General features: G+C 46.2%; 2 protein-coding genes across 2 annotated transcripts in view; both read left to right on the plus strand.

Annotated features, from left to right (window-relative positions):
* The window catches only part of EFCAB6 (EF-hand calcium binding domain 6), a 136,176-nt gene that overhangs the window by 21,223 nt on the left and 90,398 nt on the right, over nt 1-24,555 (plus strand). Inside the window, exons 6-7 of the mRNA XM_061204424.1 lie at nt 17,271-17,385; nt 19,656-19,789. Of these exons, the coding sequence (XP_061060407.1) occupies nt 17,271-17,385; nt 19,656-19,789 (249 nt within the window). The remainder of the gene's footprint in view (nt 1-17,270; nt 17,386-19,655; nt 19,790-24,555) is intronic.
* Nucleotides 23,945-24,427, plus strand: LOC133100987 (large ribosomal subunit protein uL11-like). Its single transcript, XM_061205526.1, has one exon. It carries the CDS (start codon nt 23,999-24,001, stop codon nt 24,425-24,427), a length of 429 nt encoding a protein of 142 aa, XP_061061509.1. The 5' UTR covers nt 23,945-23,998.

The following is a 24,555-nucleotide window of genomic DNA, read 5'->3' on the forward strand; positions in this document are numbered from 1 at the left end:
ATAGTCTAACTAGAGATTTATCACTTTTATTGCTCTATTTATAAAATAAGCTGTGGTTTCACTGATTTTTTTATATTGTTTGTCCATGTTTTAGTTCATTGTTTTCTGCTCTTATCTTTATTATTTCTTTTTTTTTAACATCTTTATTGGAGTATAATTGCTTTACAATGGTGTGTTAGTTTCTGCTTTATAACAAAGTGAATCAGCTATACATATACATATATCCCCATATCTCCTCCCTCTTGTGTCTCCCTCCCTCCCACCCTCCCTATCCCACCCCTCTAGGTGGTCACAGAGCACCGAGCTGATCTCCCTGTGCTATGTGGCTGCTTCCCACTAGCTATCTATTTTACATTTGGTAGTGTATATATGTCCATGCCACTCTCTCACTTCGTCCCAGCTTACCCTTCCCCCTCCCCGTGTCCTCAAGTCCATTCTCTACGTCTGCGTCTTTATTCCTGTGCTGCCCCTAGGTTCTTCAGAACCATTTTTAAACTTTTTTTAAATTCCATATATATGTGTTAGCATACGGTATTTGTTTTTCTCTTTCTGACTTACTTCACTCTGTATGACGGACTCTGGGTCCATCTACCTCACTGCAAATAACTCAATTTCATTTCTTTTTATGGCTGAGTAATATTCCATTGTATATATGTGCCACATCTTCTTTATCCATTCATCTGTCAGTGGATACTTAGGTTGCTTCCATGTCCTGGCTATTGTAAATAGTGCTGCATTGAACATTGTGTTACATGACTTTTTTGAATTATGGTTTTCTCAGGGTATATGCCCAGTAGTGGGATTGCTGGGTCATATGGTAGTTCTGTTTTTAGTTTTTTAAGGAACCTCCATACTGTTCTCCATAATGGCTGTATCAATTTACATTCCCACCAGCAGTGCAAGAGGGTTCCCTTTTCTCCACACCTTCTCCAGCATTTATTGTTTGTAGATTTTTTGATGATGGCGTTTCTGACTGGTGTGAGGTGATACCTCATTGAAGTTTTGATTTGCATTTCTCTCATGATTAGTGATGTTGAGCATCCTTTCATGTGTTTGTTGGCAATCTGTATATCTTCTTTGGAGAAATGTCTGTTTAGGTCTTCTGCCTATTTTTGGATTGTTTGGTTTTTTTTGATATGGAGCTGCATGAGCTGCTTGTAAATTTTGGAGATTAATCCTTTGTCAGTTGCTTCATTTGCAAATATTTTCTCCCATTCTGAAGAGTGTCTTTTCGTCTTGTTTATGATTTCCTTTGCTGTACAAAAGCTTTTAAGTTTCATTAGGTCCCATTTGTTTATTTTTGTTTTTATTTCCATTTCTGTAGGAGGTGGGTCAAAAAGGATCTTCCTGTGATTTATGTGATAGAGTGTTGTGCCTGTGTTTTCCTCTAAGAGTTTTATAGTGTCTGGCCTTACATTTAGGTCTTTAATCCGTTTTGAGTTTATTTTTGTGTATGGTGTTAGGGAGTGTTCTAATTTCATTCTTTTACATGTAGCTGTCCAGTTTTTCCAGCACCACTTATTGAAGAGGCTGTCTTTTCTCCATTGTATACTCTTGCCTCCTTTATCAAAATAAGATGACCATATGTGCATGGGCTTATCTCTGGGTTTTCTATCCTGTTCCATTGATCTATATTTCTGTTTTTGTGCCAATACCATACTGTCTTGATTACTGTAGCTTTGTAGTAGTCTGAAGTCCAGGAGCCTGATTCCTCCAGCTCCGTTTTTCTTTCTCAGGATTGCTTTGGCTATTCGGGATCTTTTGTGTTTCCATACAAATTGTGAAATTTTTGTTCTAGTTCTGTGAAAAATGCCATTGGTAGTTTGATAGGGATTGCATTGAATCTGTAGGTTGCTTTGGGTAGTATAGTCATTTTCACAAAGTTCATTCTTCCAATCCAAGAACATGGCACTCCATCTGTTTGTATCATCTTTAATTTCTTTCATCAGTGTCTTATAGTTTTCTGCATACAGGTCTTTTGTCTCCTTAGGTAGGTTTATTCCTAGGTATTTTATTCTTTTTATTGCAATGGTAAATGGGAGTGTTTCCTTAATTTCTCTTTCAGATTTTTCATCATTAGTGTATAGGAATGCAAGAGATTTCTGTGCATTAATTTTGTATCCTGCTACTTTACCAAATTCATTGATTAGCTCTAGTAGTTTTCTGGTAGCATCTTTTGGATTCTCTATGTATAGTAACATGTCATCTGCAAACAGTGACAGTTTTGCTTCTTTTCCGGTTTGGATTCCTTTTATTTCTTTTTCTTCTCTGACTGCTGTGGCCAAAACTTCCAAAACTATGTTGAATAATAGTGGTGAGAGTGGACATTCTTGTCTTGTTCCTGATCTTAGAGGAAATGCTTTCAGTTTTTCACCATTGAGAATGATGTTTGCTGTGGGTTTGTCATATATGGCCTTTATTATGTTGAGGTAGGTTCCCTCTATGCCCAGTTTCTGGAGAGTTTTTATCATAAATGGGTGTTGAATTTTGTCAAAAGCTTTTTCTGCATCTTTTGAGATGATCATATGGTTTTTCTCCTTCAATTTGTTAATATGGTGTATCACATTGATTGATTTGCATATATTGAAGAATCCTTGCATCCCTGGGATAAATCCCACTTGATCATGGTGTATGATCCTTTTAATGTGTTGTTGGATTCTGTTTGCTAGTATTTTGTTGAGAATTTTTGCATGTGTATTCATCAGTGATATTGCCCTGTAGTTTTCTTTTTTTGTGACATCTTTGTCTGGTTTTGGTATCAGGGTGATGGTGGCCTCGTAGAATGAGTTTGGGAGTGTTCCTCCCTCTGCTATTTTGGAAGAGTTTGAGAAGGATAGGTGTTAGCTCTTCTCTAAATGTTTGATAGAATTCGCCTGTGAAGCCATCTGGTCCTGGGCTTTTGTTTGTTGGAAGATTTTTAATCACAGTCTCAATTTCAGTGCTCCTGATTGGTCTGTTTATATTTTCTATTTCTTCCTGGTTCAGTCTTGGAAAATTATTTCTTTTCTTCTACTTATTTCCTTCTACCTTTTTTTGTAATTTGCCTGACACACAGGGGATCTTTCTTGGAATGTTCACCTGGTGAACCTGGTGGTAAAATCCAGGAAAGTGTGCCCACCTCTGAGACTGGGCCCCCAGGAGTTTCTCATTCTCAAGCTAATCCTCACTCAGCTTCTAGCACTTTGTCAGAATCACCACTTAAGTGTTCCTACCAGTCTGTGGCCACAGTGGCTTCTGCTCCAGGTAAGCTGATGTTGGCCATGATTCTCTGTGTACATCTGTCCCTCTAGATTTCAGATTTCTCTGATGGTTCTAAGAAAAGTCATTGATTTTTCATTTGTTCAGCTTTTTTCTTATTGTAAGGATGGAAGTGATTACTTCAAAGCTCTACATGTTGAACCTGAAAGCAGAATTCCACTCTTACTTTTTGAAGATATTTTAGCTGGGAGTAGCATTTTACGTTGGCAGTTATTTTCTCCCAGCATTTTAAAGATATCACTGCATTGTCTTCTGGCTTCTGTCAGTTCTGCTGTTAAGTAAACCACCAGTCTTATTGTTGCTTGTTTGAATGTAGTGCGTCTTTTTTTCTCTAGAAGCTTCTAAGATTTTCCCTTTGTCTTTGGATTTCATCAGTTTTAGAAATGTGTCTAGGTGTGCCTGTCTTTGTATGCATCCTGCTGGGGTTTGCAATTCTTCTTGAATCTGTAAGTTGTTGTGTTTAATCAAAAATTTTTGTGAAAAATTCTCAGCCATTATCTCTTCTCCTTTTGCTTTTGCCCCGTTCTCTCTGTTACTCTTGGATTCCAATTGTGTATATTAGTCCTGGTCACAATATCCCATGGGTCTCTTTCATTCTTTTATGTATTTTCCACTATTTCTCTCTCAGTGCTTCAGTCCCATTGACCTGTCTTCCAGTTCATTAATCCTCTGTTCTGCTTTTTTCCAATCTATGGTTTTATTCATATAGTTCTTAATCTTAGTATTTTTTTCAGTTGTGGGATGTCCATTTGGTTTAAAATATATTCCATACCTGTGTCTTTTCTTCTGTTGTCTCAAAATATTCCTGAATTTTAAAAAACATATTTATGGCCATTTAAAATCTTTTTCCTGCTAACTCCAGTATTGAGATCACCTGTAGAACTTTTTCTATTGTCTGTTTTTCCCCTTGTTTTAGGGTCACGTGGTCCCAGCTCTTAGCATGCTGGACAGATGTTCACTGAATGTCAGATATTGTGTTAAGAAAATTGAGAGGCTCTAGATAATGGGTCACCCTTTCCTTTGCTTGTCAGATAGACTGGGGACTGATGACCTTAATCCAGTTAGGGAATGAATCGATTTGAGGCTGGATTGCAGTTTTTCAAGGCTCCAATTGCCTTTTTTTTTTTTTTTTAAACCCTCCTTTTTAGGGTGTAGTCATCAAAGTTTTTAACTCAGAGTGTGGGTTATTTTCTGAGCCCTCACCCCTGAGAAGTCCTGAACTCCATCTAACCTTAGTTTCCTCAGGACCCAAAAAGGTGACCAAAAAAAAAAAAAACTCTCTTCAGCTTTTCTGGTCCTTCTGCCTTGATTCTTCAGTCTTCTGCCCCACATGGCTCCTGAATTCAGCAAGTATCGGGGAAAAACTGGCAGTGTCACGGTTGGTTCTCTGTTTTCCCTTCTCGCCAGGAACCTGACCATTCAAGTCTCTAATTTTGGTCTTTGTGGTCCCATGAGCTCCACTTGTGTCTCTATCAGCTGGTAGAGACTGTCTGCCTGGGCCAGCAACCCCCATCCTGAGCCCTGGCCCTGCTCCCAGAATGGGTCCATGACCTACTTTTCCTCCGAGTTCTGAGGTCCCCCTTTGCTCAGACTTGTGTCCCTTTGAGTCCTGGTTGTCTCAGCAGCTATCTATATGTCAAACAGATGTTTTGCTGTATTTTATCTGGATTTTCTGTTTTTTCTCAGTAGAAGCAAAGGTCTGCATGCTGAACACCAGCCCTTCCCCTTCTGATGGGCATTCACTTCTTTTTCTCTTTTATTTTTCCTCTTTAAACAATTGTTCTTTATGTATCTCTACATACCGATGCTTTCATCTCTGTGGAATGGATTCCCAGGAGTAGGTGCTTGGTCTAAGATAATATATTTTTTAATTTTAACACATGTTGTCTGTGTGTTTTTTTAAAAAAAAAAACTATAGAATTTCATATTTCTAACAGCTGTGTGTGAGAGTATCTTTTTCTCTAACCCCTGTTATATAGCATTATAGCTCTTTTTAATTTTTACTGGTCTGATAGTTTTAAAATGATAGCTCAGTTTAAATTTAATTTGCATTTATTTCCCTGACTACTAGTGAACATATGTTTTGTTTCGTTTCTTTGCCATGAGGATTTGTTCTTTTGCAAGTTGCCTATTTACATCCTTTGCCTTCTTGTCAACTTATAAGAAGTTTAGGCATTGTTATTTATCCCTGTCTTCCTAAGAAGCCCGGGCCTCCACTTTACCCCCATCCTCTAGGTTGTCACCGCGGGGATTTTCTCCCCATATGGCTCTGTATCCCTTAACCTGACCTCAGCCTTTCCCCTCCCAGCTGCCACAGCTCTTCTCTGACACTGTCCCGTTTGCATCAACTCCAGCCTGGTTCTCTCCCGGGGGCACTGCTTCCCTGCAGCCCTCCCTCCCTCCCTCCCTGAGGTGTACATCTACGAGGGCAGTTATCTGTGCCTTTTTTATTCTCTGCCCTGTCCCCAGCATCTAAAACAGGACCCAGCACAAAACAATTGTTCAATATTTTTTGAATGAACCCATCAATTTTGAAGCATTGTAGAACTGTGGTTTAAAATGCCCACTCTGAGCCAGGCTGCCAGGGTTCAAATCCCAGCTCTGTTCCTTAACAACTATGTGACCTTGGACAAACCTCTCTGTGCCTCAGTGTCCGTATCCCTAAATGGAGATCATTTTAGTATCTATACCGTAGGATTGTTATAAGGATTAAATGAGCTGATTAAGCTGAGTGTGTTAATTTCCTAGGAATTTGTAACAAATTCCCACAAACTGGGTGGTTTAAACAGCAGAGATCTCTTCTCTCACAGTTCTGGAGGCCAGGAGCCTGAAGTCAAGGTGTCAGCAGTCCTGCTCCCTGCGACGGTTGCAGAGGAGGACTCTTCCTTGCCTGTTCCAGCTTCTGGCGGTTGCTGGCAATCCTTGGCGGCGTTCCTTGGCTTGGTAGCTGCCACCACTCTGATCTCTGGCCTCTCCCTTCTGTCTCTGTGTCTACGCCTGATGTTCTCCTCTCCCTGTGTCTGTGTCCAGGTTTCCCTCTTCTTATAGGACTCTAGTCATTGGATTTAGTGCCCCCACCCCATCCAGCATGACCTCAACTTAACTTGATTACATCTGCAAAGACCTTGTTTTCATGAAAGGTCACATTCACAGGAACCTGGGTTAAGACTTCAGCATACCTTTTGGGGAGACACAATCAACTCAGTACAATACGTGAACCCTTTCAGTAGGGCCTGGCACCACAGGTCAGGGACTTTGCTGTTTTGTTCGCTCTTGTATTCCTGGTAGCTTGAATAGTGCCTGGCATATAGGTGTCCCTCAATATCTCTTGAATTAACTAATGATTTATTAACTGTTTGTCTTCTGCACTACAGATATATTTTACAATCTATCATTTGACTTTTTGTTTTATTATATCTTTTGCCATTAAAATGTTTTAAGGTTTTGTACAACCCAATATCTTCTATCCTTTCTTCCTCTTTTCTTTTTTTTTTTAAATAAATTCTAGGCTTGAAGTCTTGGTTAATAAAGTTTCATTCTTCTACCCACCCACCCCCCCACCCCGCACCCAGCCCGCACCCAGCTCTCTCTCATATTTTGCAGATAATCTAGACTTTATTGCAAGAATTTTTACTGCTTTATTTTTTAAATGTGAATGCTTAATCTGTATGGAATTAATTTTTGTATACTGTGTAAGATGGGGCTCTCCTTTGTCATTTGTGAAATTCTCCTTATAGTAGGGTGTACATCTGAAAATTCCCATTTTGTTATACTGATCTATACGTCTTTTTCCATATCAATGTAATTTTTTTTTTTGTTTAGTAAAACATCTTTCCTTATTTTTCTTCCTTTTTATATTTTCTTGGCTACTCTCAGGCCAGATTTATATTTTTCCATATAAGCTTTATTGCATTACCCCCAAATGCATTATTAGGGTCATAATTGGACTTGCATTAAGTTTATATATTGAAAACGTATCTGCTTTTGAAATTGAGAAGAGAGAAATAAAGACACGCGCAGAGGAGAGGGTGGCCGGCTGCCCAGTGGCAGCTTCTCCTGCCGCACTTGACCTTATGCTTGGCTTCGGGCCCGTGGTTTGTCTCCACCTGCCCTTTGAACAACAGGTGTGACTCCAGGACTTGAGGACAGCCTCCTCCGAAGGAGGCCTGGCTTGTCTGCTTTCATCTGCAATCTTCACAATTTGTTACTGAAGTACTGGGTTCATCTGCCCGTGGAATACGCTAAGATTTTACACGTGTGCAAAAGTGCACTAGGTTCTGGGTATTTGCCTCCAAGGTTAGACATGTCTGGTTGATTTGCAGGTCACCCCTGGGATTCCCCTTGACACCGAAAGCTGTCAGGTCACCTTGCCTTTTATTCTCATTTCACAGTTTCTGAAGGTTGCATTTAGGCTCAGCATTTTGTCATTCTGAGCCATCTAAACACAATTTTAGTCTTGTTGTGTTCTACAGGGATAATATATTAAAAAAAAAAAAACCCACTAAACCAAATCATCATTGTCATTGTTTTCATTGTCATCATCATGCCTGCAGCAAAAAAGAAAAGAAAAACCCTACTGTTTTACAACTTCCTGTTTGTTACCAAACCATCAGTCTGTCTTGAAGGTCCAGAATTGGGCAGTATGGTTGGAGGATGGATTGTTTTCAGAAATGTGGTTCAGCACCATCACCCATGGATTGGGTGGAACTGGATAGATCTAGCCTATGGATTAGACATTTCTAGATTTGGGGGAGTGGTTGGATTGTGATCATGGTATCTTTCTAGAGGTGACAGCATTGCCACCAAACTTATAGAATCCCATAGACTCAAAGAGCTGGAAAGGACCTCAGAGCTCATGCACCTGCCATCCATCACTCTCTCTTCATTATCCTCCCTCTCCGTTGTTCACCACCTCAGGGGATGCTTCCCTTACCCAGTGATGTTGGACACGGAGTGTGGCAGATGTGACTTGAGCAGCAACCTTAGATCTGCTTGTGTGGTCTGGCTTGGCCTTGGGCTCCAGTGATGGGCTATTAGAAGAGCTTGCCCAGGGCAGCTGCTGTCCTTTCTGTTTGGTCCCCAGAATGAATGCATGTGAAACAGGCCTAAACCCGACCTGCAGCCTGAATCAGAAACATCTAGCCATCTTATATCAGCCAAACTGCACTTGACCTGCAGATCCACTAGGGCAAGAATAAATGTTTGTTTTGTTGTCGGCCACCAGATTTTGGATGGTCGTTATGTGATAGCTGACTCAGAATCTCTGTCACTGTTGTCGCTCTGTTCCAAACATGTGGCCCACAAAGGCTTGGGGAGCACCCAAACTCGGTCTGAACTGTGTCCTCTGCAGAGTGCCGGGCGGCTCGTTGGAGTGGGGAGTGACTCACCTCCCAGTGTGTGGCTGTCCATCGCTTGTAGAGTCTGAGCCTCAACTGTGAGTCCAGACTCAGCCAGCAGTGCTGGGCTGTTGTCACTGGCTACCAAGCATCCCTTGGCAGTCCCCCCAGTGGAGTTATTTGAGCGTCTCTGTGCTCAAGCATGTCCTTGGGGGCAGGTGCCGGTGTCTCTGGGCTTCAGGCTCCTCATCTGTAGGTGAATCTGTAAATGTTGCAGCCAATGTGCCAGGCTCTCCCATTGCTGAGTCAGGATGACACGTGTTCAAACCTTTGCTCCACTGCTTACAGCTGGGTCTTTCTAGCAAACAGTTGGTTTATTTAGCCTTCCTAAACTTTGGTCTCCTCATTTGTAAGATGGACTTAGTCATATTTCCGTTGAGGAGTTGTTGCAATGTTTAAATAAGATAATGAGTGCCGTGGCTGGCACCTAGTAGCTCTTCAGGCAAGTTCTCGTTCTCAGTGACACTTGTGAAGCTTCTGTTACTTCCAGGAGTCCGTGTTCGCTGCTCTGAAGTCAGCTCTGGCCCTTGTCATTAGGCCATTAATGCTGGGACTCTGTGCTTGAGATGCTCACCAGCTTTAACTCTCAATTCTGAGCCACTGTCTCCGGAACAGTGCCCCCCCTGCCCCCGGCCACCATCAGTGTTCTCATGCAAGAGGCTTTTATCTAAGATGCTCCAGCTCCTTTGAACATCCATTTAATTCTTCACAGTACTCCTGTCACTTAAGAAACAAAAAGGAAATCCCGTTGCTTTAACTGCACTCATCACAGGCAACAGCATCTCAAACTAAGTACGCTGCGACCTGTGCAGGTGACAGCATCATGTTTGCCTCTCATGTAGGTTTGCATCAGCTTTGAACACTCTGCCTTGCTGGGGCCACATGGACGATCAGATGTGTGTGTCTGAATATTCTAGGAAGCATTTGCTAAAAGAATTTCAACTTTCTATTCAAGTACAAATCTGTTTTGAGAGTTCTGTGTTCTTTTCCAGCCATGGTACTCTCATCCCTAGTACCAGGTTTGCATGTGACCAGATAGTCTTGATGATTGAGTTCTCTGATTATTTCTGCATTCTGGATGACTGTGGCAGCTAATAGTGGGAGAGGACCTGGAAGAGAAGGAATCACTGGGATGGGGGATGGAGGGTGGGGAGATGGAGTAAGTCTGAAATTCTAGAGAAGACTTTTTTTGCCTGTTTCATTTTGACTATGAATGGGTATGTCAAGAAATACAAGTAATATTACTTATTAAAAAGAAAGCCCAGAACTCTCTTTGGTTTTATCACAAATAACTTAGGTCAGAGAATCTCCAGGTAGGGAGGAATGGCTAAAAAAGCAGTCTCCAGATTTTGTGCACCTGAATTCTACCTTCTCCTTGGGTCGTGTCCTTTAAATCTCTGGCTTATGTATAAACATGAGTCTTTTCCTTGGTTCCCCTTAACTGAGGCAGACTGACATTTTCAAAAGAGAATGTTACTAAATATAGTATTAAGGGGAGAACAATAAAGATATCATGGCTGACCCAGCACCAAAGCAGTGAAATACCCAAGTGTGAAGCATCTGTAGGTCAGGTCTCAAGAACAAGTAGAACTTCACAGTTCCTAGCCTGACTCCCTTTCCTCCTGCTTCCTTTTGTACGTCTCACAGGACAATGTCTTCTTGTCCTGCCTCACGATATTCTTGATAGTCTAACTACTTCCTAGCCAAGGCTGGATGACCACTTTGCACGCTTATCTGCCTCGTGTGGACTTTCTCACATCAGACTCAAGATTCATCCTCATGCCGTAGGAGCTGGGCGAGTGTCCAGGGTTCCCTTACACTGACATCCCCCCTCTTCTTCTCGTTCAGCATTTGTTGAGCATCTACTGGGTACTCTTGGGGTACAGAGGTGAAGAAGAAGTGCTGCTAATTTCTCTATCCACTGGCAGTTTGTCAGGTGCTTGCCATGTGGTAGGTCCCATATGAGGGACTGTTTATGATAGAAGCAAGCAGAGGGGCTATGGATGCTCAAAAGAGAGTGTTGTCTCTAAGGACTGGGAAGGCTTTCCCTGAGCTGGTAATAGCTGTGATTTAAGGATGTGCTTGCTATAGCATGCAAGCAAGCATTACAGGGAGTTCTGCTTCCTGTGTGGCTGAATAAGCTCCTACTAGACTAACTTTCCCAGAAACATCAACTATAAACACTGGACAATGTTAAACAAGTTAGTAAATAAATAAGTAAATAAATAATCAAGTACCTGAAGGCCGTGGAGAATGAAACTAAGCAAACAGATTCCAGAGAGGAGTCAACTCTTGGAAGTGGGAATAGCATGGGGAAATGTTCCCATGGAAACGGGAATAGAATGGGGGAATATTCCCATGGAAACGGGAATAGCATGGGGGAATATTCCCATGGAAACGGGAATAGCATGGGGAAAGTTCCCGTGGAAACGGGAATAGCATGGGGAATGTTCCCGTGGAAACAGGAGTAGCGTGGGGGAATGTTCCCGTGGAAACGGGAATAACATGGGGAAACGTTCCCATGGAAACGGGAATAGCATGGGGAAATGTTCCCATTTTTTTCAGCTTTTCACCTGAGAGAAGGCTAAAGTTGGTGCCACATAAGGTAGATAAAACACTGATAGAAAACCAGCAGTCTTTCCAGCCTGAAGAACCAGAGAGCAGAGAGAGGTCTGAGTGACTAAGACCATTGGGAAGTAAAGGGAGATTTATGTAAAGGACAGAGCCAGAGAGTGGATGCTCCAAATTCTGTTTATAAATTCTGCCCAAATCTCTGGCTGACCCTGAATGAAACAAGAGTGGGGCAGACTGCAAGGAGCCTGGCTAAGGATAAAAAAACCAAACTGAGATTTAAACTGCTGCCCAGCAGACAGAATCCAACCAAGTCTACTGTCTACTCAAACGAATAAACAAAATTTAACAGGATCCAGAATCTCCACACCATAACATTCATAACGTCCAAGATACTATCCAAATTTATCAGCATATGGAGAAATAGGAAAACGTGACCTTTCTCAAGAGAAAAGACTCTGAGATGATCCAGATGTTAGAATTAGCACTCGAAGTCTTTAAAGTAACTATTATAACTATGCTCAGTGATGCAAAGGAAAGTATACTCATAATGAATGATAATATAGGAAATCTCAGCAGAGAAATAGAATTTTTGAAGAAAACCAAATGGAAATTCTAGAACTGAAGAAAAGAAGAATATCCTAAATAAAAATTCACCAGAAGGGCTGAACCACAGAACGGAGATGACAAAAGGAAGAGTCAGTGAGCTTGAAGATAGATCAACAGAAGTTACACAAACTGAAGAAGAGAAAGGAAAAGGTGAAAAAAAACAATAGAACAGTTGCCTCAGGCACATGTGGAACAACATCAAAGGTCTAGCATAGGTATAATTGGAGTCACAGAAGGAAAGGAAGACTAGGGAAGAAGACATATGTGAAGAAATAATGGCTGAAATTTCCCAATTTTTGGTGAAACCTTTACATGTATAAATTTGAGAAACACAGAAAACCCCCAGTAGGATAAATACAAAGAAAAATCATAGATAAACTGAAAACCAAAATCAAAGAGAGAAATCTTAAAGCAGCATGTGAAAAATGACACATTAAAAGGGGAACAATGATTTGAATTACCATCACCTTATCAGAGACGATGGAGGCCAGAGGACAGTGGGACAGAAACTTTACCATCCTGAAAGGAAAGCAGAAACAAAAACAAACAAAAACCCCTCACATCCAGCAAAAGTCTCCTTTAAGAATAAAGGTGAAATAGAGATGTTTTCAGATTTAAAAAAAACAAAGATAAGTCCTTGCGAACAGATCTTCACTATAAGATATGCTAAAGGAAGGGAAGGAATTTGATACTAGATGGAGACTCAGATGATCCTGAAGGAATAAAGAACATTGGAAATGGTAAATATCCAATTAAATATAAAAGGTTATTTTTTTCTTAATTAAAATGCATTTGAGGGCTTCCCTCGTGGCGCAGTGGTTAAGAATCCGCCTGCCAATGCAGGGGACACGGGTTCGAGCCCTGGTCCGGGAAGATCCCACATGCTGTGGAGCAACTAAGCCCATGTGCCACAACTACTGAGCCTGTGCTCTAGAACCTGTGAGCCACAACTACTGAGCCCACGTGCTGCAACTACTGAAGCCCGTGCGCCTAGAGCCCGTACTCCACAACAAGAGAAGCCATCACAATGAGAAGCCCGTGCACCGCAACAAAGAGTAGTCCCCGCTCGCCACAACTAGAGAGAGCCCGCGTGCAGCAACGAAGACCCAACGCAGCCAAAAATTAATTAGTTAATTAATTAATTTTTAAAAGTGCATGTGAGTGCTTAAAGCAACCATTTTAACATTGTCTTATGGGGTTTAGAATATATGTAGATGTAAAAAAACCTACAATTTTGTCCTTAAAGGACAGGGGCAGGGTACAATCTACATGGTTGCAAGGTTCCTACATTTCAGGTGACGTGGTTCAATATTACTAAATAGACTGTTAAAAGTGAAGGGTGTGTGTTATACTCCCTAGATCAACCACCACAAAAATGATGCCAGAGGCATAGCAAACAAGTATTACTCACATAGCGACTGGTGGATATAGCCCCAAAGCACGAGATGCTTTGCAGGAGCTGGACTTGGAAAGACTGAATCACTCACTCAACTTCCAGTTACTGGGCACCTACCCGGGAGCACCTGCCTTCACCGAGAGAGCCCAGCAACAACTCCATGAAATGGTGTGGCCTAATGTGGAAGAATCAGTCTACGATCTAAGTGATGTCCCGGGAATGGTGGAAGTGACAATTTGGTGAATCAGAATATGTCAGGTCACAGTTTGTTATTCTTTGAGGAACTTTCTTAGGGAAATGCCTCCTAGAAAAGACCAAAGGACAAAACTTGAATGGTTAAACACTTGAAAATCTGTTTTATAAATGTTGCAGTTTCGCCTTACATTGTATTGTAAATTGCCTCCAAGGGTTGTGATAAATGTAGTTGATTCGCTGCCCTTTTCATCCTAGGAATGAGTGGTGTGAGGTGGGGGCAGGAGGCACACTGACGTTTGTGACGTGCTTAGTGTCTCTCTGGGGACTGCACTCCTGGGCATTGTATCCTTGGTGGTGCTCTGTGCCCACAGGGGATGGCACGCCTGCAACCTCCGGACAGGCTGCCTAAGGCATGCCCAGCCTCCCCAGTGCTTCTCAACCCTCCCTCCAGGCTGTGAAACATTTGCCTACAGACATTTTCTTACTATTTATTACATATGTTTTTATGAAAGGACTGAGCAGGAGGAATTTGCAATGAATAATTCATGTATAATTGTTTTCAAAATATAAAGTAATTTTTCAAAGAAAGCCACCAATCTATCCGTTTCAGAGCCCCACTGCTGCTTGGGTGCCTGTGCGTGGGCCACGGCAGTCTGTCTAAAGGCTTTTGCTCCATCCCGAGCTGGGACAGCCTCCTGCACAGAGCGGGACGGGCTGGGTGTGTTTGCAGATGGCGCAGAGCCTCCAGAATTCCCAGTCACGCACTCCTGCGCAGGTCCCCAGGTGGGCCCCTGGGGCAGCCTTGGAATCCAGCGCTGCTCCCCACCTCCACCGAGCCCCCGGCAACACCGCAACACCTGCATTGCCCTCCCTTTCGTTCTGCTTCCAATCCCGCACCAAGCGCATCCTGCAGCTTGTTTGCTTCACCACACATACAAGCCAAGGCAAGGCCAGTGCCCGACCGACTGGGCGGGCACAGACACAGCGAGCTGCTGTCACATTCAGCTCATTACTGACATAGATGACCAAGGATGCCAGCTCCCTGGTCCTAGCCCACACGCCAGAAACAGCGGCACCAAAGCAGGAGCTGATGGCTGCACTGCTGCTGTGGGTACTCTGTTGCTGCTAAGTAGGTTTATATTCTGCAGACCTAGTCTGCGGAGGCGAGGGCACAAGGCTCCACCTGTCAGACCCCAGGGAGCAGAGGAGAAACTGTCTCCTGACAGCTTCCCGGGAGTTTCTCCTCTGCTCCCGGGGCATAGGGGAAAGTGGGAGGTGGCCTCATAGCCACTACTTAGAGGCCTCCCACCCTCTGGTGTCCCAAGGGCATCTCAAGGTGTTCTGTCGAGACCCAGATTAGCCTTTGCCTGTGTGGCCTGTTCGGATACATGTGAGAGTGCCAGCGCTGCATGGAAGAGCACTTCCCCCACTTCCTACTGTCGTCTCCTACCCATTTCCACCTGCCCTGTTCTTTGTCTGGGCCCCAGTGACCTTATTCCAACAGTGGAGTTCATCATAGTGGTTAAGAGGAACTGGGTTTGAATCCCAGGTCTGTCACTTTCTAATCATGTGACTGGGGCAGCTCTCATAGCCTCAGTTTCCACATCTTTAAAATGGAGTTAGTAAGAGTGCTTTTCTCATGGCTTATGACAAGGATTAAATGAGACGTTAATACCTGTAAAGATCTCAGCACAATGTCTGGCATGTAATAGGCATAAGCACCGCTACATGGTCATGATGATGATGATGGTAATGATGGTGATGATGGTGATGATGGTGATGATGATGGTGATGATGATGGTGATGGTGGTGATAGTGATGATGGTGATGATGATGGTGATGGTGGTGATAGTGATGATGATGGTGATGGTGGTGATAGTGATGATGATGATGATGGTGATGGTGGTGATAGTGATGATGATGATGATGGTGATGGTGGTGATAGTGATGATGGTGATGATGATGGTGATGGTGGTGATAGTGATGATGGTGATGATGGTGGTGATGGTGATAGTGATGATGGTGATGATGATGGTGATGGTGGTGATAGTGATGATGGTGATGATGGTGGTGATGGTGATGATGATGATGATGATGGTGATGGTGGTGATAGTGACGATGATGGTGATGGTGGTGATAGTGATGATGATGATGATGGTGATGGTGGTGATAGTGATGATGGTGATGATGATGGTGATGGTGGTGATAGTGATGATGGTGATGATGGTGGTGATGGTGATGATGATGATGATGATGGTGATGGTGGTGATAGTGATGATGGTGATGATGGTGATGATGGTGATGATGATGGTGATGGTGGTGATGGTGATGATGGTGATGATGGTGGTGATGGTGATGATGGTTGGTGATGATGGTGATGATGATGAAGGTGATGATGATGATGATGATGATGGTGATGGTGGTGATAGTGATGATGATGATGATGATGGTGATGGTGGTGATAGTGATGATAGTGATGATGGTGATGATGGTGGTGATGATGATGATGGGATGGTGATGATGATGATGATGATGGTGGTGGTGGTGATGACAGGTACTATCTCATCCCATTCTCCTGCTCCCTTTCCCCTATTCAGCTTCCTCCACAGAATGCAGTCAGTGTGGTGCTAACCCCACTATTCCTCTGCTCTCTAACTTACTCTGGCTTCCTGTGCCATCACAACCCCTGATCACCCCCATGTTAATGGCTGATCTGTGTGTTCCCCAACACTCAGGCACAGCCTTTCTTCTAACCCATCTCCAGACTTGGCTCTCCCACACAGCTTTCGTGCATCTGTCCTGGGAGAGTCCAGTCATCCTGGGTGTCTTTGGCCCTTAGATGCATGGACACATTTTGAATTGTGATTCAGTATCCTTTTCTGGAAGGAAAGCCATGTTTTCTCATTTAAATCGTGAATACCATGAGAACAGCAGGGGTGCTGTCTTCTGTCCCACCTCTCTTCTCCTCAGCATCCCTTCTGGGAGGTTCACCTCCAGGCAGGCAGCTCTGTCCAGGTTGTTGACTAACTGGCTATTGGCAAAGGGATGCCAGCGTCATGTGCCCTTCGAACAACCCACCTGATCAGTTTCTCCTAGGAAGGCGTCGTCTCCTGGGAAGAGTCATCTAGATGATTCTGCTTCAGTTTGCAATGCAGGGAAGTGTGTTTTCTCAGTTGCTTCCCACCCCCTGCCCACCAGGGGTGTGAATTTTCTATTCACACAAAGTAGAAACCGTTGGTAAAAAGTAGGTTATGTGCACTGGAATGAAGGGATCACGGATGACTTTCAGTGAGTGGATCACACCAGGAGAGGAAAAAAGGGGTGTCCATGGATCCCCCTGCAAAAAACATAGTAACTTACAGTTTAAACTGTGGACCATCATGAGACTTCGATCAGAATTCCAGTTTACCCTCCTCAAACTGCCTTGCTTTATCTTGTTCATGTTTCCTAGGATATATGTGAATATAAATCTCACTTATGAGCCTTGAAAGCCACTGCTGTCACAGCAAACGTGAATCTGGAGACCTGGACGGCATGGCCAGGGAAAAGGTCTGCAGTGATGCTTGCAGCCCCGAGTGCCTGTCGTGCCGACCAAAGCCAGGCCGGCCGCCCGCCTGTCTCTTTGTTCACTCATTCACTCAACAAACAAGCCTGGCACTGGGCCCCAACCCCAGGACACTGGGCCTCGCCCGCAGGGAGGCCTTGGGTGGAGGCAGACAAGTAACAGTCACAGGCTGGAGTGCAGGGGCCATGGTGGTGAGCCTGCCGTGGGGCTGGAGGGGCTCGGCCGGCAGGGACCCCGGGACCACCTAACGGCCTCTCCCCTCGCTTGTCTTCCTGGTCAGGTCCTGGAAGATAACGGAATGCCGATGGATGACAAGCAGTATGCTCTGCTGACTGCAAAATTAGGATATAAGAAAGAAGGGATGAGTTATCTTGATTTCGCAACAGGATTTGAAGGTAGCTAATGGCCAAGTGCAAACCTGTCTCCCACCCGTGGCCCTGCCGGTCTTTCCGAGTAGTGCCACTAGGCTGCTGGGGTTGAAGTAGTGTGAGCTAAGATGTTGAAACGGTGTGTGTGACCTAAGACTGAAACAGACATTTTTAAAAAACTTTATCTTTGTGTTTCGGCCTTTTTTTTTCACTCAGCCGCACCGTGAGTGCAGAATTTTGTCGGACTGAGCCGTCTACAAATAGTAAGAGCCCAAATGGTTTCTAAAATTTACTCCCAAGCCTATGCTCCTCCAATCACACCTCATGTCCTTTAAGGTTTTCCTCCTAAAAACAGATGCTGGTTATCTGTAATTAGTGACACCCATGCGCCAGCAAGGCAAATGTTCTTCCTCCCTTTTTGCAGATAAAGGAACAGAGATGCTAGAAGATTCAGTGACTTGCCCAAGATCACCCGGCCACTGTCCCTCCCCTCCTGTCCCCCGCCCCGGACCCACATGGATGTCAGGAAATTTGCTGGGCACCGTGGAGTCCGGGCCGGAGGCGGGGCCTCCCATTCGCCACCTGGTCTTTAATCTGCTCTCCCAGCTGCACACCAGGCAGACGGATGACCAGCACCCAGCCTCCCGCTTCTTGGCTCTGTCATCTCGCCCCTCCCTTGTCTCCACTCTTACTGAAGTTTAGGTAGACAAATAAGCCCTCTGGAAAAGCTGCAGAAATCACGCATATATATGCATGATTCCATGGATATATAAATGCACTGCAGGCTGGATGGGGCAGAACCCGGAACCCTATTTGCATTTTGCCGTCTTCCCCGGGGTTGGCCTGGGAGATGACCGGGCGGTGTGGCGGGCCTCGCTAGAGAAGCTGGCCGCTGGGACTCCTCACCCATCCAACACCACCCCCCCGATTTCATTTGCCGATCCTAAGGGAGAGAGGTCCCACACCCCCCAAAAAGACAACACGGAAGCCATGGAATTTTAGGATTTTGACACTTTCTTTGGCTACGTGTTTTGACTTTTTTGAAGGACAATAAAAAGAAGGGAAAGGACCCCCCATTTATTTTAGTGAGTGCTTCCAGTGCCCGGGGGCATCCATCGTTGAGGTGAGGAAATCGGGGCCCAGGGTGAGGGGTCACTTGCTTGAGGTCCCAGGGCGGTGAGCCTGTCACAGAGCGAGCACCGCACTCAGCAGCTTCCTCCCTGCCCTCCTCCCCCCTCTCTGCCCTCCATCAGTGCCCCCAACATATGGCCAGATGCTGAGGGTGGGGGAAGATGGCGGCTCCAGGCCGTTGGGGGGTTGGGGGTGGACACGGCAGAGGGGATCAAGCAGCAGGGGGGGAGGTGTTATCTGCCAGGCGTAGCGAAGCCCGGGGAGGCCACTCCAGTCCCAGGTGGGGGTAAGGCAGAGGCCAGGTTCAGGGCTGGACTCAAGGATGCCCACAAGCTTCAGACGCCCTGCCCGCTGCCCGTCCTGCAGACCACGTCGGGGGCAGGGGGGCTGTGGGTGCGACGTGTGCAGAGAGTCACGTACAAAACCAAGTCCCAGGTTGTAGCCTGGCTTTAGACAAGGCCACACTCAAAGTGTCACAACCTGATGGAAATGGGTTGGTTTTTAAGTGGAGGTTACACCTCCTTCCTCTGTTTTAGGGGAGAGAGAGGGCCTAATGCAGTAATCAACCAGCTGGGTTCTGGAATCTGATGGGCCTGGGTTAGCTGTGATGTCTGTGAGCCCTGTGACCTTGGGGAAGTTGAGCCTCCGTCTCCTCATCTGGAGAATGGGCATAAGAATAGGTTTCCTTTTGTGTAAACTGGGCTCGAGAAGAGACTGTACCTCTTAGGGTTGTTGAAAAGACCAGGACTTGTTCGGAGACCTCTAGCACAGAGGAGGTCAGGACCTGCCTCATGACTGAATTACGCTTTCCTGTGTTTAGGACCTGATTCTAGGAAACAGAACAGGCAGGAATCCTCATTCTCTGCTTCTGGGAATGGAGAGATGGGCAAGATGTGGTCCCTGCCTTGGAGGACGGACAGAGGAGCCAGACAGGAAACGTGCTGGGCAAGAGCGTGGCCCTGGTGGTCTGGAGAACAAGTTCTTCTCGTGGTGACAGGGACATGTCTAAGATCATAACAGAGTTCATGCTAGGTTCAGTCCGCGGGGTCGTAGTACTGTATAGTGTTCTAACAGGCCTGGGGACGGAAGAAGTCAAGTGTTGAGATAGAAATAAAGAGCCGTGCTCGCCACTAAGGGAAGTCCCCTGATTTATGTCGTTGTTTCAGATCCTAAGATGAATGGGCCAGAAGTGAGTTCATCTCAGACTCCAGTTCTTTCCAAAGGGAACTTGGACGGCTACTTTATAACTGCTGAAGAGTGCCTGAGACAGTTCCCCCGGAGACTGAAGGAATCCTTCCGGGTAAATCATGACCTCTCTGCTGCTTGGCTTCTCCGGACACCCCTCCTGCCCTCTCCTCACTCGCAGCCATTCAGCTGCAGCAGGTGTGAGCCCTGCGGCCCCAGCATGTCCTGCTCATCGGGACACAGAGCGCTCCGTCCGCAGACTCGGGCTTGCCTTTTCTCCCCTTCCCGGGACAGAGCTTAACTCTGCGATCCCCTCCCCTCCCCGAGGCCCTTCCCTGCTGACACTTTGCTGGGTCTGCCTTCTGCCCCTCAAAGGCCTTGGAGAAGTAAGGAGACCCTCCTCACAAGACAGGGAGGGGTGCGAAGGGGCATGACAACCCGAGTTACAGCGAATTCAGGATGCTTTCAGGCATCCCGTCCACTGCACTCCTGCACTCACCAAACAAGCATTGTGCACTTACATGTCATAAGCTGGACTCTCTGCTAAAAGCTGGGGCTGAAATATGGGAGCCCTGCTCAGGGAGCTCAGTCCAGCCCAAGACACAGATGGTCAACAGACAATTCGACACGTCATGATTGGCTGCCGTAGAGGGACCGGTACTGTGCTATGGGAGCACAGGGGAAAAAACCATTAAGGAGGGCTTCCTGGAGGAGGTGACCCCTGAACCAAATCTTAAACCCTCAGCATGTGCTGGCCAGAAAAAGAAGGGAGTGAAAAATAGAAGAGTGGGCTTGCTTAAGGCGGGTGGCAGACAGGTCATGGGCTTTAGGGAAAAGCTCCCGGGTCTGCGTGACCGAGGCGTGGTTTGCATGCAGAAGCTGTAATGGGTAAGACAGGAGAAATAGCAGCCATTCAAACACAGAGGCAGGAATGACCTCAAATGTTTTTGTGTTGAGAAGTAAAAGAGGGTCGTTAAAGTGGGAAGGAAGATTGATAAATCGACCACATTAGCTACAAAACGGGGCAGAGGGCACGAGGGAGTTAGAATGTGTCCTTGCCAGGGCGTGGAGACCCCAGGGTGTGGAGACCCCAGGGTGTGCAGGGGCAAACACCTCAGTAGGTGGAAATCCAGTGAGTCCAGGGGAGGAGAGGTGGGGAGCACCCTGTGGGTGGAGCCAGCCCCCAGGGGCAGGGCATCCAGAGTTTGCTGTGCTTGAAACATCTTCCCCGCGTGGATTGCCAATTGGAGATTCATTTTGGTTATTACTGAGCTCCCATTTTAAAACATATACTTATGATGACTGTCTAGCTCGGATTTGCGGCATGGTTCTGACTTTGACTATTCGGTCCAGACATCAGACCATGCGTCCTAATTCTTGGTTTGAAAACATATGGTCACCGTAAGCAGACAGGGAGAAGGGTTAGTCCTCATTATTTCGTCCAATGTGATGCCCAGCCGAGAAGAACACGGAGCAGGCAGGGGTCATTTATGGGGCGGAGAGCCTGGCGGGAGGGAGAGAGGGCGGAAGGGGAAGCAGAGGCAGGGGGGCAAACAGCCCCTCTGTGCTGGTTAGCAGGGCCGGGTGGCCATCGCCCGCGGCTGCCTTTGTCCTGCTGCCTCACCCGTGGCAACCCAGGCCCCTTGTTCTGGCCCCCTCCCCACCTGTCTCCTCCCACTCACCTTTCCCAGTGGGGACACGGGGAAGCCAAGCTCCCTGCTGGCACCACCGTCTTCCTACGTTTATTATCAGTGTAGCTTGGTTACAGCGCACAGATGTCCCGTATTTCCTAAGATGGTCTTTATTTTAAATAGTTAACTAAAAACGTTCACCAACACCCACCCATCCTGCAAAGAACTTATAACCTAGTAGATAAGACAAAGACGTGAACCCCTAATTGCCGGGGTTTGCGTGATGCAGACTCGGGTGCTGGTTATATCCGGGTTCCCGGGGTGGCTGCTCGCTGCCCTCACACGTTTATGTAAACGGGACAAAGAGTGTGTCTTTTTTTAAAAATAAATTTATTTATTTTATTTATTTATTATTTCTGGCTGCGTTGGGTCATCGTTGCTGTGCGCGGGTTTTCTCTAGTTGCGGCGAGCGGGGGCTACTCTTTGTTGCGGTGCGCGGGCTTCTCAATGCGGTGGCTTCTCTTGTTACAGAGCATGGGCTCTAGGCGCGCAGGCTTCAGTATTTGTGGCTCGCGGGCTTCAGTAGTTGTGGCTCGCGGGCTCTAGAGCGCAGGCTCAGTAGTTGTGGTGCACGGGCTTAGTTGCTCCGCGGCATGTGGGATCTTCCCGGGGCAGAGATCAAACCTGTGTCCCCTGCATTGGCAGGCGGATTCTTAACCACTGTGCCACCAGGGAAGTCCCAAAGAATGTGTCTTGATTGTTGAGTGGGAAGGTACAGTCACTTTATTTCCTTTATTGAGTTCCTATTCATGAGAAGTTCTTGAATATCTCCATCAATAATGAAAAAACTATTTTGTATTAGTTGAAAATGCTATTAATCCTGCTGCTGCTGTTGTTTGCCCACTGATTTTGTAGCCAAATGAGTCCATCTCAGCACAGTTAGGTTTACGGACAACAGCACAGTTGAGTAAGGCAGCCTCACCCTCATAGCCCAGGCCAAAGACCACGAACAGTCGAAGGAAATAATTCATTGTGACCAAACGAGGGGCGTCCCCCCTCCCTGACTATGGTGAGGAGAGCAGGCACAGAGACCCCCTGGGTGACCTGGGGACATGACCTGGGGACAGGTTCCTGTGGCCCTTGTGGGTTCACCTTCAACCTCACCCCCTAGACAGCGTCCGTGCAGGTTCAGGCGCATGTCTGCGAAGTCACGTATATTTTAAAAAACAAGCAGGATCATCACCCCACACAAATAGGGTCTTCTCTACGTACACTTCTGCCGCTGCATGTTTCGCTTCACAATCTCTCCCGGACACCCGACCTTGCAGGGTGATCCCAACACGCAGCTCTGGTCAGAGTGTCCCCTTTCTCTTAGGATGAGCCCGGGTCCTGCCTGGCTGGTCTGCAGCCTCTCTCTGGCCCCTCTCGACCCCCCTCCTCCTCCCGTCACACTCCGGCCAGCACCGTGCCTCCCCTTCCTGGCCTTGCACATCCCGCTCCTTTGCCTGGATTGTCACTCCTCTCTGTGACCAGCCAACTCCTACCAAAGCGCTGGTCCTGCCTCCGGCCCTTCAGACCTGCTGGGAGGTCTGCTGCTGTCCACTCACCTTCCGGCATGCAGAGTGCGGGGACTTGTAATTCCATGAGATGTCAAGGTCCGATGACACAACTGGCTACCACGGTGCGTGCCATGCAAATAGGTGTTTGTTGAATGCATAAGAGAATTCACTTTACATGCCAGGCAGTGAACCTACATGGCCTCAGTTGTTTCAGTCCCCACAACTACCCTTTCAAGTAGGCACTAGTGTTCCCATTTTATAGATGAAGAAACGGAGGGTCAGAGGTGGGGAGAGACTTCCCCGAAGCCACATACCTAGTAAATGTTGTAGCCAGGAATTGAAATAATATCTCTTTCACTCCAACATGTATTGGCTCCAATAACATTAGGAGTCTTCATGCTGGGAAGTCAAAGACTGAGATTCAGGAAATGAGTAAATTTTTTAAATTTGTGAAGATTATAAATATGGGTTTCCATGGCATCTAGATTGTCCCTGTAGTCCAGCAATTAGGGCTGCGTCAGAGCACTTCCTCCCCCCGCCTTTTGCTGCATTTATCACGCTGACTTGCTGTAATTTGCTTACACATCTTTCTTCCCTACTGGACTGAGAACCTTGATGTCAGGGGCCAGTTATCAGTACGTCCCTGTACCTAGCAGGGTGCTTGGTGCATCATAGGTACCCAGGAAATATTTGCTGCATCGTTCATACCCAACCTCACGCCACGGATGTTTCTTAAGCACTGCTCTCTGGGCTGGAGCTGTCACGAGGAACAGATCAGAGCCCAGATATCACGTTTACCTTTAGAGGTGGAGCAGACAGTGGGCACGCGAATCTCCAGAGTGTCAGGTGGTGAAACGTGCTGTGAAGAAAAATAAAGCAGGGTGAGAGGCCAGAGACCCATCAGGGTGGTGCCCTTGTACAGAGGGGACAGGAAATGTCTCCCTGGAGAGGTGGCATTCGGGCAGAGACCAAAGGCCCAGCAGGTCTGGTGGAGAATCCCTGGGGTGCCGGAGGCAGGCTTGGCATGTTCCAACAACAGCAAGTAGCTTTCGGCTCTCGGCTCGGAGGAGGCCAAGGTGCAACTTTCTTTGGTCGTCCCGAATCCGGGTTCATCTGACACCAGCCGCCTCCACCATGCTGCCTAAGTTCGACCCCAACAAGATCAAAGTCGTGTACCTGAGGTGCACCAGTGGGGAAGTCGGTGCCACATCTGCCCTGGCCCCCAAGATCGGCCCCCTGGGTCTGTCTCCAAAAAAGGTTGGTGATGACATCACCAAGGCAACTGGTGATTGGAAGGGTCTGAGGATTACAGTGAAACCGACCATTCAGAACATACAGGCCCAGACTGAGGTGGTACCTTCTGCCTCTGCCCTGATCATCGAAGCCCTCAAGGAACCGCCAAGAGACAGAAAGAAGCAGAAAAACATTAAGCACAGCGGAAACATCATTTTTGATGTGATTGTCAACATCGCCCAACAGATGTGGCATCGATCTTTAGCTACAGAACTCTCTGGAACCATTAAAGAGATCCTGGGGACTGCCCAGTCTGGGCTGCAGTGTTGATGGCCACCACCCTCACGACATCATAGGTGACATCCACAGTGGTACAGTGGAATGTCAGCTAGTTAAGAACTGCAAAGGGAAATAATTCAATAAAGGGTTATTTGACAAACCCCTCCCCCAAAAAAACC

The sequence above is a fragment of the Eubalaena glacialis genome, chromosome 11 (assembly GCF_028564815.1).
Source record: "Eubalaena glacialis isolate mEubGla1 chromosome 11, mEubGla1.1.hap2.+ XY, whole genome shotgun sequence".
Classification (NCBI taxonomy): domain Eukaryota; kingdom Metazoa; phylum Chordata; class Mammalia; order Artiodactyla; family Balaenidae; genus Eubalaena; species Eubalaena glacialis.